At 36.7% G+C, this 16,248-nt stretch overlaps 1 protein-coding gene across 20 annotated transcripts in view; it reads left to right on the top strand.

The window, feature by feature from the left end:
* PPIP5K2 (diphosphoinositol pentakisphosphate kinase 2) overlaps window positions 1-16,248 on the top strand; it is a 71,790-nt gene that overhangs the window by 30,851 nt on the left and 24,691 nt on the right. For all 20 annotated transcript variants that reach the window (XM_059693977.1, XM_059693974.1, XM_059693978.1 and 17 more), the window contains exons 18-23: window positions 7,616-7,757; window positions 8,457-8,680; window positions 12,263-12,390; window positions 12,961-13,075; window positions 15,894-16,001; window positions 16,092-16,208. In XM_059693977.1, coding sequence (XP_059549960.1) covers window positions 7,616-7,757; window positions 8,457-8,680; window positions 12,263-12,390; window positions 12,961-13,075; window positions 15,894-16,001; window positions 16,092-16,208 — 834 coding nt within the window. The remainder of the gene's footprint in view (window positions 1-7,615; window positions 7,758-8,456; window positions 8,681-12,262; window positions 12,391-12,960; window positions 13,076-15,893; window positions 16,002-16,091; window positions 16,209-16,248) is intronic.

Here is a 16,248-nt window from a genome sequence, read left to right as displayed (position 1 = left end):
CTTTTGATAAACAGAAATTCCTATTTTTTATGAATTCCAAGTTCAATTTTTTCCTTTATGGTCAATGCATTTTAATGTATTGTTTATATCTTTTTCTAACCAGAAGGGATTAGATATTCTCATATATGATCTGTAAGCGTTACTGTTTTGCCCTTCATATTTATCTGCAGTCTAGCTAAAATTTTATGCTATAAGGTAAGGATGTAAATTTGTATTTTTTTCCCTAACTATATGTATTCCTTGGTGTCTCAGCATGACATACTGCAAAGACCATCCTTTCCCCATTACTTTATAATAATCACCTTTATCATATATGTTCGTCTGCCTTTTGTGGATCACAAATCCTACCTAGTTTCTTCTTCAAGCTTTTCTTGGCTTTTCCTGCATTTCCATATATATTTTTAAATAATCTGGTCAGAAATTCTGTTCGGATATTGATCTACATTGCATTAAACCTGTAGTTTGTGAAAACTTAACATATTTTTTAAAAATTGTACAATTTTAAATGGTATCTCAGAGTTTTATTTTCTAATTGTTGCTGTTATGTAAAAACATTTTTAATATTGACTTTATATGCATCAACCTATTGAACTTGTTTATTAATTTAATGATTTATCTGTAGATTTTTTTTTTATTCTTTAAAAGCATATCCACAAAATTTTTTCTTCCTTCCTATCTTTATATGTTTTTATTCTTTTTCTTAACTTGATTTAGTAGCTAGCACCTTCAAATTCATGTTAAATAGAAGTGGCATTTCTTGCCCTAGCTGGGTTGGCTCATGGATAGAGCGTCGGCCTACGGACTGGGGGGTCCCAGGTTCGATTCCAGCCAAGGGCACGTGCCCAGGCTGCGGGCTCAATTTCCAGTGAGGGGCATGCAGGAGGCAGCCAATCAATGATTCTCTCTCATCATTGATGTTTCTGTCTCTCCCTCTCTGAAATCAATAAATTTAAAAAAAAATATTTTTTTAAAAAGTGGCATTTTTTGTTCATGCTCTGAAAAGGAAAGCTTTTAACACTTGTCCATTAAGTGTGATGTTTTCTCTAATTTTTTATAGCTTCTCATTTCAATATGAGGAAATCCTGTTCCTATTTTGCTAAGATTTTTATCATGAAAATTTATTGGGTTTTTTTGTGTGTTTTTTTGTGTAGAAAGACTTTTTTTTTTAATATATTTTTTATTGATTAAGATATTACATATGTGTCCTTATCCCCACGTTACCCCCTACCCCCCTCCCCGCTCATGTCCTCACCCCCCCCCACCCCCCACCCCCGTTGTCCGTGTCCATTGGTTAGGCCTATATGCTTGCATATAAGTACTTTGGTTGATCTTTCCTCCTTACCCCCACCCTCCCCTACCTTCCCTCCAAGGCCCGACAGTCCAATCAATGCCTCTCCGTCTCTGGATCAGTCCTTGTTCATCAGTTTATGTTGTTCATTATATTCCACAAATGAGTGAGATCATGTGGTATTTATCCGCTCTCCAGTTCCATCCATGCTGTGGCAAATGGTAAGAGTTCCTTTTTCTTCTTCCTCTTCTTAAAGAATACCTTTCAGCATTTCATATAATGCTGGTTTGGTGGTGATGAACTCCTTTAGCTTTTTCTTATCCGTGAAGCTCTTTATCTGACCTTCCATTCTGAATGATAGCTTTGCTGGATAAAGTAATCTTGGTTGTAGGTTCTTGCTGTTCATCACTTTGAATATTTCTTGCCACTCTCTTCTGGCCTGCATGGTTTCTGTTGAGAAATTAGCTGACAGTCGTATGGGTACTCCATTGTAGGTAACTGACTTTCTTTCTCTTGCTGCTTTTAAGATTCTCTCTTTGTCTTTTGCTCTTGGCATTTTAATTATGATGTGTCTTGGTGTGGTCCTCTTTGGGTTCCTTTTGTTTGGGGTTCTCTGTGCTTCCTGGACTTGTAAGTCTATTTCTTTCACCAGGTAGGGGAAGTTTTCTGTCATTATTTCTTCAAATAGGTTTTCAATATCTTGCCCTCTCTCTTCTTCTGGCACCCCTATAATTCTGATGTTGGTACGCTTGAAGCTGTCCCAGAGGCTCCTTACACTATCTTCATATTTTTGGATTCTTTTTTCTTTTTGCTTTTTAGGTTGGGTATTTTTTGTTTCTTCGTATTTCAAATCTTTGACTTGATTCTTGGGATCCTCTTGTCTGCTGTTGGATCTCTGTATGTTATTCTTTATTTCAGTCAGTGTATGCTTAATTTCTAGTTGGTCCTTTTTCATATCCTCGAGGGTCTCACTAGATTTCTTGAGGGTCTCACTAAATTTATTGGTTTCCATAAAATTCTTGAAAAACCTTATAAACGTGGTTTTGAACTCTATATCCAGTCGTTTGCTTTCCTCCATTTCTGTCATTTGTGACCTGCTTCTTTGTCTCCGCATTTTTTATGCTTTCCTGTGTTGGTAGAGTGGTTTTGTGTGCTAGGTGTCCTATAGGGCCCAGTGGCTCAGCCTCCCCCGTTACCTGAGGTGGACACTCTTGGTGCACCCCCTTGTGGGCTTTGTGCACAGTCTTGTTGTAGTTATGCCTTGATATTTGTAGGATCACTGGGAGGAATTGACCTCCAGGCCAATTGGCAGTGAGAATCGGCTGTGTCTGCAGTGGGAGAACTTCTGTGCTGAAGACACCCTTCTGGGGCAAGACTTGCTTCAGTGGGGCTTTGGTGCTCACTGAGTCTGCCCCCTGGGTGTGTCCCTTATGTATCTGAGGAGTTGTAATCTGGATGGTCCCCCTCTGACCACTGGGTACACTGGCTCTTGGAGGTTACCCAGCAGGAGCTATGAAGAGAACTGCAGATTCCCCTTCCTTTTTTGGAGTTTGGAGGTGCCCTGATGAGGCCCAGCTGTGAAGCAATGCAAGCTGCGGTGGGGCCTTGGGCCTTCTCATGGCAGTTCTGGGTCTGTGGCCCAGCTGCAGTTTGTTAGGTAATTTTCAGGTTGCGAAGGGCCAGGGCTTTCATATGCAAAAGCCTCTGTAGCAGCCTGGATGGGGCGGGGTCTCAGGGAATCAAAGGGCGGAGCAAGGAACTATGGCGGATTCTCAGCTCTGCCCTAAGGGGCCACGCGCGTCTCAGTGTCCTGATAATTTAATTGCTGCAAGCACCTCTTAGGGAGAGCCTTCCTCGAGTTCCGAGTTCTGCTCGCTGCCAGACAGTCCAGTTTCTCCCCATATGAGTCCTGGGTCCCCAGAGACTTCCCGGAACCAGAGTTCAGAGCAGTTGGGAGCTTGTGACTCCCTCCGATTCAAAAAGACAGCCGCGTCCTCAGGTACCAGCCCCTTCCCACGCACTCTCGAGCCTCCGTACCTTTGCACTTTACTTCCGCAGCTCCTGACCCTCAATGTGCTTTTCTCTTTCCTTCTAGTTGTAGAATTTCCACTCTGCCAGCCTTCCTGTAAGTTTTGGATGATGTCTGTTTTGTCTTTTTATTGTGTTTTGAAGTTGTTGTAGGAGGCAGCAATTTCGGTGTTTCCCTATGCCGCCATCTTAGTTTCTCAAAAATTTATTGATTTTTATCATTATCTTTTCATCTATTGCATCGTATGATATTTTAGAATGTGACACTACTTTTGCTCCTAGAATCAACTTTTTAATGTATTTTTTAAAAATATATATCACTGGGTTTACTAATATTTTTGGTTAGGAGTTTTAAATTACGTTGTTTATGTCTTTCACTGCTTTTAATATTAGGATTGTACTAGACTCTTAAAAATAGTTAGGGGGTCCTATTTAGGTGGAATAGTTTGTGTACTTATGTTTCATTTAATGTTTGGTAAAATTTACTGGTAAATCCTATGGTAAATTTTATTGGCATTTTCTTTGTGATAAAGTTTATAATTATGAATTCCAGAGTAATTTAATAGTTTCTAGTTATATTATGTCATATCAGTATTAAGTTATATTCTTCTAAACATTTATAATATACTATATAAGTTTTCTGTAATGTCTGAAATATCTGTAGGGACATCCTTTTTTTTTTATCACATTATACCATTTTTCTTCTTTTTAAAAAAATATATTTTTTATTAATTTCAGAGAGGAAGGGAGAGGGAGAGAGATCGAAACATCAATGATGAGAGAGAATCATTGATTGGCTACCTCCGGTACACCCCTGACCAGGGACTGAGCCTACAGCCTGGGCATGTACCCTAACTGGAAATTGAACCATGACTTTTGGTTCACAGGTCGATGCTCAACCACTGAGCAACACCGGCCAAGCATATTATTTTTCTTCTTGATGAGTTTTGCCATGGTTAATCCATATTTATTAATTCTTTCAAAGACCTAACTTACAGATTTGTCAAATGTGTTGGTCCTCTAAATTATGCACCTGATTTTCATTTGATTAATTTTTATTGTTTAATGTCTTATTCCTCGATTTCTACAGTTTTATTTTGCAATTTTTCTAATTCTCAAAAACTAATGTCACTAGATGGATGCTTATTAAGTCTTGAATCTTTTCTAAAATACATGCTCTGGCCATAAATTTTTCTTTATGCATTGTTGTAACTGTATTCATAAAATATAAAGGTTTATGCAACTTGGGACATTTTCTCATTTTCTCTGTGATTTCTTCTTTGGTTATGTGTTATTTAAAAGTATATTTTTCAAATTTCCAAATCTATTGCATTTTAAAGTTGGACATTCATTATTTCTAACTTTATATCATTTTGGTTCAAATACAAATTCCTCTTGGTTTCTTTATCTATTTTTTCTTGCTTTACTATTGTGTTAAAATTTCCAAATATAATTGTGTATTTTTCATGTCTCTGTAGTCCTCTCAATTCTTGCTTTATCTCTTTTGATTCCATGTTTTTAGATGCATATAAATTTAGAGTTGATATATTTCAATCAGTACTTTTTGCCTTAAAGTTTACTTTGTTTGAGGCTAATATAGCTACAACAGTCATTTCCTTTTATTTGTTGTTTGCATAATCAGATTACTTTTAATCTTTCTGAAACTGTATTTCTTAGGTATAGCTCTTAAAATCTGCATATAGTTGTTTTTTAAATCATTCTTACGAAAATTTTGGTTTATTCTCTCCTTTCTTGCTTCATTGGAATTGATACTTTATATTTCTGTTAGTTTGACATTTTTGTTTGATTTTCCAGTTTGTTTTGACATTACCCCAGAGATAGCAGTAGGCTTCTGTGACTTCTGAAAGTTGAATGTTTACATCATGCTTTTACTCTCTTCCTGGACAATGCAAGGACTCTAAAGAGTGCTTTTCAAACTTTAACTTGCATAAGAATTGTCTGGGGCCTTATTAAAAAATGCAAATTCTAGCCGAAACCGGTTTGGCTCAGGGGATAGAGCGTTGGCCTGCGGACTGAAAGGTCCCAGGTTCGATTCCGGTCAAGGGCATGTACCTTGGTTGCGGGCATATCCCCAGTAGGGGGTGTGCAGGAGGCAGCTGATCAATGTTTCTCTTTCATCGATGTTTCTAACTCTTTATCCCTCTCCCTTCCTCTCAGTAAAAAATCAATAAAATACATTTAAAAATAACTTCTTTTGGCATAATTTCATCTTTGGTTTTCAGCAGTTTTTCTATTTTATGTCTAGATGTAAATTGCTTTTTAATTTTTCCTGCTAATAGTTTCTAATAGGATTCTTGGGTCTTTTGTTTCAGTTTTGGAAAATATTTTTTTGGTTTTTTTTCCCTGTTGCTTTCTTCTGGGTCTCCAAATATATGCTTGCTAGAACTTTGTCTTATCCTTTCTTTTGATTTTTTTTTTCATCCTTTTTTCTCTATGATTTATTCTGGATAATATCTTCTAACCAGTCTCTAATTTACTAAATTTATCTCTGGCTGTATCTAATGTGCTTGTTTATAAAGTCAGCCAGTGTATTTTTCAATTTCAGAATTTCTATTTGCTTTTTTATATATAATATTGTCATTTTTCAATAATGTGCAATTCTTTGATAACTTTCAATGTTTCTTTTATCTTCTTAATCATAGAAAGTCTCTCTTTTTTTTAGTTTTTGATAATTTTATTACTTTGAGTCTCTGGTTCTGTTTCTGTTGTTTATTCTCCTGGTTGGTATTTATGATGTCCTGTTTTCTTGTGTGCCTGATTATCTTTAATTATGGTTGAATACTTTGTTTGTGGAAATAAATAGAACATTAACATCTTCCAATAAGGTTTTTTATTTGTTCCTGCTCTATGCCTTTGGACATAGCAATCTAAGATTGCCTTAATCCAGTTTCAAAACAGATCTTTTTCGATCAGCACTTGACCAGAACCTGATCTTCAGTTGTTGGTGGATTGGTTTGCTTCTGATTCACTCTCACTTTTTTGAGGCAGAGTTTACCAGCGTTTCACCTTTGGAAATCCTGGACTTCACTTTTGCTCCCTTAGCCTAATAGGACTATTAAAGATTTACTCCACTTCTCTGCTGTCTATGCAGGATCAACAAATGTCTCCAATTCAGAAACAGCCTTAAATGCCAGATTCACTCTCTGTATGAGTTTTGGCTCTATAATTCTTTATTATATTAACTAGAGGACCTGTGCACGAAATTTGTGTATGGGGTGGGGAGGGTTCCTCAGCCCAGCTGTGCCCTCTCACAGTCCAGGACCCCTTGGGGGATGTCTGGGACCCCTTGCTCCTTACTGCCCACCTGCTCGCTGCTCCTTACCACTCGGCTCGCTGCTCCTTAGCGCTGCCGCAGAGGCAGGAGAGGCTCCTGCCACTGCTGCTGTGCTTGCCAGCTGTGAGCCCAGCTTCTGGCTGAGTGGCGCTCCCCCTGTGGGAGCGCACTGACCACCAGGGGGCAGCTCCTGCGTTGGGCGTCTGCCCCCTGGTGATCAGTGCACATCATAGTGACCAGTCGTTCTGGTCATTCCGCCATAATGGTCACTTAGGTTTTTATTATATAGATTCTCAGATACCTCAAAGCAGAAGTATAGAAGTTCTTTGCCCAAGATTTTTACGTATTTACAATGGTTAAATTAAGCTGAACTACTAGTTCATCATAATAAGAAGTGGAACTCTACACTTTTTATTATTTGTAGAAACTTACTTGATGGAATCAAATAATTTGCCAAGCTAAGTGTAAAATCTAGAATTTGAAACCATGTTGTCATTAATGACTTTTGTTGACTTGTAAAAAATCTTATCACAATGGGATTAGCATGGTGTTTCAGAGCACCAGCTCTATAGCCAGACTGCCTGCTTTTTTATCCCACTCGTCACATACTAGTGGTTGATCTTGGGCTTAATCTCTAAATACCTCAACTGGAAAAAAAGATGATTATAATAATAGAGCCTTAGGGTTATTACATGTAAATAAATATATGTCAAATTGTTAGAACAGTATTTGCTCATATTGAGTCAACAAATTGTTGATGTAAGAATAAAATGGCATTGTGAGTTACAGTACTTCTGCCATATTTTCTCTGATGATGATCTCATGATATCGAAGGCTTAATTTTTTTAACATGAAATTTAAGTTGTTTGCTTCATCCTTAATCTTATACTATACGGTGTGGCCATCTTAATTTGTGGTATGGAATTATTCTTCAGTTTTGTATTTTGTTATTTTGGATAGTTGTGCACAAACAGATATAAAATATATACTTTATCCATTTGTAGCTTACTCCATCTGGAAGCATTTCTCTTATTAAATCAATGCATTTAATTAAAAATCCTGTGAAGACCTGTGACAAAGTTTATTCTTTGATACAAAGTTTGACTTCTCAAATCAGACATCGCATGGAAGATCCCAAATCATCAGGTAAATATCATATTTTTCTTAGAGCATAGCACAAATAAACATTGCTATTTGTTTACTATAAACATTTTAAAATAAGGTGTAATAATCTTAAAAAATAAAGCTCATACTACATGTAGTTGTGAGTTAATGTATACCCAACAAAAGAATAAATGGCTAAGTTATAGTTGCTTTTTTCCCTTTGACAGCATGAAAGAAAACGTTCTTATTTGGTTCATTCTGTAGTGTTCCCAGATAGCTAAACAGCAAATAGGCAGCATAATAAACAAGAGCAAACAATAAAAAGGTGACTTGTCTCTGGCTCTGAGACTAGCTTGATTAATAACTTGGACAACCTTGTAAGCTTGGATTGCTTACTAGTTAAAGTAGATCTTTGAATTGTTTAATTTTTACAGTTTCTTTCCAGAAATGACTGTCTACTCTGTTAGTTAAGTGAATCTAATAAAATAATAAATAATAATATAATTAAAGTTAAAATTTAGAATTGAAAATTTATTAGCTTCAAAGAGTTTTGTATATAATTCTATTTCTTACTATTGATGTGTGTAACATATGGAAAGGTCTTTATAAACCCAAGTTTTAACCTACATATACCTTTATTTAAGTCTACAAAATATATGGTTGTTAATAGCTTATGCCTATGGTATATATTCTTAATTTGATTTTTAATTTTAATATATTAAAAATTTCATGTTGTTTTAGATATTCAGCTTTACCATAGTGAGACATTAGAGCTTATGCTACGTAGATGGTCCAAGTTGGAGAAAGACTTTAAAACAAAGAATGGAAGATATGACATTAGTAAAATCCCTGACATATATGACTGTATAAAATACGATGTCCAGCATAACGGTTCCTTGAAATTAGAAGACACAATGGAATTATATGGTCTTTCAAAGGCATTAGCAGATATTGTTATCCCTCAGGTAAGTAATTCCTAGGAATTAATTGTTTTCAGGCATCCACTGAGGGTCTTAGAGTGTATCCCCAGCAAATAAGGGGGACTCCTGTATGTAGTTCTCATACAAATAAAAATATTTCAAGTTTAGAAACTTGATGACTGAGTCAATAATGTAAAACTTTGACTTGTTTAGAATATACTAATTTAAATTAAGAGAGTGACACTGTGTGTGCAAGAAAAATGTATAAACATATATTCTGGTGTACAAAGTGTTCTGCTTCTATAAAAACGTGTTTCCATTCTTACATTGAATTAATTTGTATATCTATACAGTGTATATCTAAGCTTAAGGTTGACAAACATGGTTTATTGCTTTTAGTTATCTTAACAATTAAGCATATTTCAATTATGGTAGGTATTTTTGCTATAATAGAAACAACTTTTCACTTTTTAACCAGTTTAATCCTCAGGGATCCTGTTTTAAAAATGATACTTTAGCCCAGCCAGTATAGCTCAGTGGTTGAGCATCGACTTATGAACCAGGAGTTCACTGTTCGATTCCTGGTCGGGCAGATGCATGGGTTACAGGCTCAATCTCCAGTGGGGGGTGAGCAGGAGACAGCCTATCAATGATTCTCTCTCATCTTTGATATTTCTAGTTCTCCCTCCCTCTCTGAAATCAATAAAAATATACTTTAAAAAATAAAAATGATACTTTAAAATAATCATGATGGTATGGTGATAAGAACATCTAAAGACTAAGTTTGGTATTAAGAGTCTCTTCATTGAGATGGCACGTATTTATTGAAGTTCAAAGACAATTTCTTTAATTATTTGTAGATTTTGACATACAGAAGCTTCATTATAATTACATTTGCCATGTGATGTCCAATGATACTTTCATTAAATATTAACACATAATAAGCTTTCAAATAGCCTCATTTGTTAATTTAATCTGTTCTATTTATGGCAGAAGCATTGTAATAACATAAGAGAATTTAACTATCTAATAATTAATTAATTGGTCCTGGTTGGTGGTGGCAGATGAGCAAAATGTCACTAATGTCTCTGGTGAAGGGAAAAATTTATCCTATATAATAAAAGCTTAATATGTTAAGTGTCCAGTCGTCCAGTCAGCTGTTCAACCAATTAAAGCATAATATTCTAATGATATGCTAGGCCACTCAACCACTTGCTATGACATGCACTGACCACCAGGGGCCAGATGCTCCAACCAGTAGGTTAGCTTGCTGCTGGGGTCTGGCTGTTTGGGACTGTGTGAGATGGGCTGGACACACCCTGGAGCCCTCCCACGGTCCCACCCCAGCTGGCCAACCTCCCACACCCCTCCCTGGCCCCAATTGTGCAGCAGTGGGGTCCCTCAGTTTGGCCTGCACCCTCTTGCAATCCGGAACCCCTCAGGGGATGTCGGAGAGCTGGTTTGGGCCCAATCCCACAGGCCAGGCTGAGGAACCCCACTGGTGCATGAATTCATGCACTGGGCCTCTAGTTTATTATAAAAGCAATATATCTTTCTTAGAAAATTAGAAAATGTAGATAAGGCAAAGAAATCACTATGACATATCAACTAGATTTAAAGGCCTTTTCCCATAAATTCATGCAGATATAATTTTTCTCTTAGATTTACATATAAAACAAACGTTCTTTATAAAAATAGAACCAGGAAAAACATACTGCTTTACAGCCTGATTTTTCCCCCTTCACTTAACATTAAGAACTTTTCATATCAGTACAGCATTATATACATAATTATTACTGATGGTGGAATGCTGTGATGTAACTAAGTTATTTAACCACTTCTTGTATTTAAAAATATGGGGTTTTTTTCTTTCACTCTTTTTACACATATGTTTTTATCTCAAGACTATTTGTGTAGCTTTAGAAACCTTTTACCAGTTTTCTTCCAGTTGCGCAGTGTATGAGAGTATCTGTTTCCTCATGCCTTGATAACAACAAGAATTTCCCCTGGTAATTTTTAATTCCAGCATTTTCCTTTCATTGACTTATACATACACAATTGCATTTATATCCCTTTTACAAACCTAATTCACAATCATCTATGTTGGCAAGATAATTGAACCAACCAAGCTTTAGTTTAAGGGAAATGACCCCAAGAATTTCCATTATCGTAGGTCTTCCTTTTGTAATCAATCAGCCTTTTCTTTATTAGTCTTGAGATCTATTGTTCATACTTATCTTTGGCCATCTGGGAATTACCTGATAGTAGGAAGTATCCTTTAAATTCAAATATCCCAGTTTGTACTTAGAGAGAGTTGTGCCTATTTCTTTCTCCTCTCTCCTTTCCCTTCTTTCCTTCTCTTGTCCACCTCACTTTCTGCCCTCTTCCTTTCCTCTCCCTTCTCTTATCCCATCTACACACACATCACAGATTTTTCTCTTCTCATATCTGGTCATTTTTTTATCTACTCCTTGAACTGTAATTTTTATTAGAATTATTATTATAATTTATTTTTCTTTATACCTCATATTACAATCTCTCACAAATTTATTTAATGTATAATAATTACAGACATCATGAAATTTGATAATTTTATGGCATTTTTTTGCCCACCACAAATTAAAACTTTAAAAGTATTGGCCAAAGGCTTTATATAATTTGTTAGCCTTTTTAATCTTTGACATTTGAATAGATAAAAATCTCAGTTTCAATTTGTATTTCTTTTAATATGTTTATTGACTATTTTTTTGTGTGCTTCAGTGTTTGTATTCTTAATCCATCTTTGTTTTAGGGTTGTTTCTACATTTAAAACCTAACCTGCCAATTCAGTTGGACTACAACCCATAAAGATTATATTCATACATTCATCATCCCTTCTTCAGAAATAACTAGGTGGTTTTATTTTCAGTACCACCAAAAATTCTTTCAATTATACTTAACTAGAGGTCTGGTGCATGAAATTCATGCACGGGGGCGGGGGGGTCTCTCAGCCTAGCCTGCACCCTCTCCAATCCAGGACTACTGGCTCCCAACAGCTTGCCTGCCTGCCTGCCTAATTGTCCCTAACCTCTTCTGCCTGCCAGCCTGATCACCCCCTAACCACTTCCCTGCCAGCCTGATTGCTCCCATCTGCCCTCCCCTGCCAGCCCAGTCGCCCCCAACTGCCCTCCCCTGCAGGCCCGGTCGCCCGCAACTGCCCTCCCCTGCAGGCCTGGTCACCCCCAACTGCCCTCCCCTGCAGGCCTGGTCATTCCCAACTGCCCTCCCCTATAGGCTTGGTCCCCTCCAACTGCCCTCTTCTCACAGCCTGGTCACCCCCAACTGCCCTATCCTGCAGGCCCGGCCGCCCCTAACTGCCCTCCCCTGCTGGCCATCTTGTGGTGGCCATCTTGTGACCACATGGGGGTGGCCATCCTGTGTGAGGTCTGATGGTCAATTAGCATATTGCCTCTTTATTATATAGGATACTTTTGGGAATAGTATACTTAAACAGCTGCAGAAATGTTAACTAGGAGTTGTGTATAGTGTTCAAAAGGCTTATTATAGTTCTTTAATTTAGCAGTGCATTTGTTACAGCTCTCTGGCATTATACCTTTTTTTCCCTAATATCATGTGTTTTCTGCTCAGGAATATGGTATAACCAAAGCTGAAAAGCTGGAGATTGCCAAAGGCTACTGTACTCCTCTAGTTAGAAAAATTCGCTCAGACCTTCAGAGGACACAAGACGATGACACTGTAAATAAACTCCATCCTGTGTAAGAGACTGTACTGGTATTTAAATCTATAGGTGTCTATTTTTGTATACTTCAAATCTAAATTACTTTTTAATGTTCCTATGAAGTAATTAGGAATGTATCACTTGGCACATTGTGGAAATAAGGATTGCCTAGGTATTCCTAATAGTTAACTTCCAACCAGGATTCTTTTCCCTCCAAATTGGGTAAGAGCTGAAGTGAACAGGGAAAGGGAATGTGTCATTATTCACATTATTCAGCATGTACCCCATTCAGCAGCATAAACATTGTGAACTTCTTTAGTACTATGACCTCTGTTATTTTTAGTAGAGGAGCTACAATGAGCTATTGGCAGTGAATTTGACTAATGTTAATTCTTCTTTGACTAATCTCAGAGGTCCCAGTTAGTTCCAATTATTTTCATGTTAAAGGAATATCTAGTAAGATATTCCTCAGTTGTGGTTGGAAGAGGCTAGATTTACTTACGGTGGTCTTTAATCTTCTAATAAGATTAAATTCCATTTTATAGAATAATTTCAATGCTTATTAAGTTTTGACTATATGGTTGTTTAACACTGCTTTTAACTTTAGGTATTCCAGGGGTGTTCTGTCTCCTGAACGTCATGTCCGTACCAGATTGTATTTCACCAGTGAAAGTCATGTACATTCTTTACTATCTATTCTTCGCTATGGTGCCTTATGCAATGTAAGTAGAATAAGTTATTCCAATGTACTTAATAGATGTTTCCTTGAATTTGTCATCAAATCACTAATGCCTGTGTAATTTTTAATTAAATCTTTATTGTTGAAAGTATTACATATGTTCCTTTTCCCTCCCCTCCATTGATCCCTTCAAATAATGAAGATTTGGTATCTAGATTCTTAATCTATTATTGGGACTTGATAGATTAAGTTATTATCAAAGTTCCCCTAAGGCTATTTCAGAGTTCTGTGCTTGTCATATTTTCCTCTTGTTTTGGTTTCTTCTTTGTCCCAACAAAGAATAGCAAAGTGGCATCCCTTGCAACATTGTAGATTCGTGGAGCTTTAACAAATGAAATAGTGTGCGAAAAAATGTGGTCCTTAATTAGCAAGGCAAGAGCTTATATATTCACTAGTAACAATGGAATTATTTTTGGAGAGGAGGGATATATCTCCTTCGTAGTCCCCTTTTAACCCTTTTGCAGTTATTTAGAAGATGGAAAGAATGTGCAGGATATAGGAACCAATAGAAGGCCTGTAGTTTGGAACATAATGTGAGTGATGGATAGATGGCAACAGATAAGTTTGGAGAGCCAGTGCCTTGGATCATAGGGGGATTGGGAAGCCATTGAAATGTTTTAAGCAGGGGAAGTATATTTGATTACTTTGTGGATAATACATAGATAGGAGTAGATATAAGGAAATCAGTTAGGAATTTATTGCAATGATCTAAAGAAGGATGGTATAGTTTGGACCAAGGTGGTGGCAGTTAGAACTAGACTTGTTAAGTATACATTGTATTTGGCTGCATTTCTCAAAACAAAAGCTGAACAACTCCATCTTTTAAAAATCTGCTTCCAAATAAAAGAAAAAATGTTACATGTATTTACTAAAGTAAAAATTAAACTCTATACCAAAATGATGTCCTATTTTCTAATTTTTAAAAAAAATATTAATTTGATCTATAATTATTATCCCAACTCATATTGCCCTTATAAGGCCCTGTAACTAATATATACTTATACCCTTGATCAATATCTTCCCAGGTGAAAGTTTTGATGTTTCAATGTGGCCTGAGTAAAATCTATCCCTCTCTAATAGTTTTTTTTAAAAGGTTTGTTCAGGAAATAAGATTAAGCAAGGTTTCAGGGAATACAAATAATGGGCCTTAATTAAAGATAAATATCACATGATCTCATTCATTTGTGGAATATAATGAACAACATAAACTGATGAACAAAAATAGAACCAGAGTCATAGAAGCATCAAACAGACTGTCCAACCTATGACCAAAGGCAGGGGTTGAGGGGGTAAGAGATCAACCATTGATGGTTATAGAGACGCATTCGTCAAGGCTCATAGGACTGTCTACTAAAAAGGATACATTTTCTACATTACTAGTTAATACATACAAAGTATTACATATGTCTTCTTTTTCACCCTTTTCATGACGTTTCTATAAGAATTTTCTATATCCAAGTTATTGATATGTATGTGTTACCCAAGGTAAATAATTTTCTGTCCAGGGGTTGAGGGGGTAAGAGATCAAGCCTGGGTCCCAGGTACCAGAGGGAAGTTGGTGCCGGCAGCTGGGGGATGGAAGGTCTACTCTTGCATGAATTTCATGCATCAGGCCTCTGATTATATATATATATGAATTCTTGAATATTGTGTTCAGGAGTATGGTACTAAATTTTATTAAATTTTATCTGTCCATTAAAACCTAGCAAAATATAACTGCAACACTAAATTAGGTATTACATGATGTTCTTATTAATAGTGTAGTATTTCATTTAAACTCATTCATAGTGATTTACATCTAGTGAAACTTAGCTATGCAATGCTAATTTGTTTTCTCTTATCAACTTTGAAAAAATATATATACATCTTTGTACATATCTCCACCCCAAACACTTAACACACACAGATGCAGCTTTTGCTCCAGAGTAGTGCTTAGGTGGAGAGTAGCTGGTCTAATGGCTTGGCATTATAGCATTGGAAGGTGTGAATGGCCATACTGGGAATTGAACCTGCAACACATTCATGTACCCTGACCGGGATTTAACCAGCAACCTCCTGGTGTATGGGATAATGCTCAACCAATAGCCACAAAGGCTGGGCTCTACTGATTTTTAACTGCCTAACGTGTGTCGTACCAGCCTGTTCTGTGTTTCTGTCCCTCCTATCAGTCTCTACATGGCTGCTTCTTCAGTGATAGGTTTTCTGTCCAGCTAGATTTCAGGTGGTTCTCAATGATGGCTGTTCAGTAGTTTAGTTATAATGTTGATGTGGTTGGAGGATACCAGTACCTCTTTTACCTACTCTGCCATCTTGACAAGGAAGCCTTATGTTAAGTTACTATAAGAGTTTCTAATACTTCTGATGAGGTGTTTTTTAATTTTTTTAAGTATGTTTTTATTAATTTCAGAGAGGAAGGGATAAGGAGAAAGAGATAGAAACTTCAATGATAAGAGAGAATCATTGATCAGCTGCTCCTGCACACTCCCACTGGGGATCAAGCCTGCAACCCGGGCATGTGCCCTGACTGGGAATCAAACCGTAACCTCCTGGTTCATAGGTCGATGCTCAACCACTGAGCCATGCCAGCCACACTGATAAAATATTTTTAAAATAATTTACTTAAGCTTAAGTAATTTATTGAGACTTAAATATAGAGGAGTTATTTTGAAAGATTTTTACATATAAATATTCACCCTTCTTTGTGTTATCGCTCAGGATTAAGCAAACTACCATAATGAAAATAAAGTTACTTCAAGTAATACAAAATGAGAAAATGTTTTCCATATATTTTTTTTGTTCAGGAATCAAAAGATGAACAGTGGAAACGAGCTATGGATTATTTAAATGTTGTCAATGAGCTCAACTACATGACTCAGATCGTTATCATGCTTTATGAGGATCCGAACAAGGTATCCAAGTTATCGATATGTATGTGTTACCCGAGGTAAATAAATAGCTTTAAGTTTCTTATTTTCCAAATGTTCTGTGATTTTTTTTAGGATCTTTCTTCAGAGGAACGCTTTCATGTTGAATTACACTTTAGTCCAGGAGCCAAAGGATGTGAAGAAGACAAAAATTTACCATCCGGCTATGGATATAGACCAGCTTCAAGAGAGGTAATGATGCTGAAACCCTCAGAGCTTGGTGACCACAAGA

The sequence above is a fragment of the Myotis daubentonii genome, chromosome 4 (genome assembly GCF_963259705.1).
Source record: "Myotis daubentonii chromosome 4, mMyoDau2.1, whole genome shotgun sequence".
NCBI classification, from domain to species: domain Eukaryota; kingdom Metazoa; phylum Chordata; class Mammalia; order Chiroptera; family Vespertilionidae; genus Myotis; species Myotis daubentonii.
This window is presented reverse-complemented; position numbering and strand designations above follow the sequence as displayed.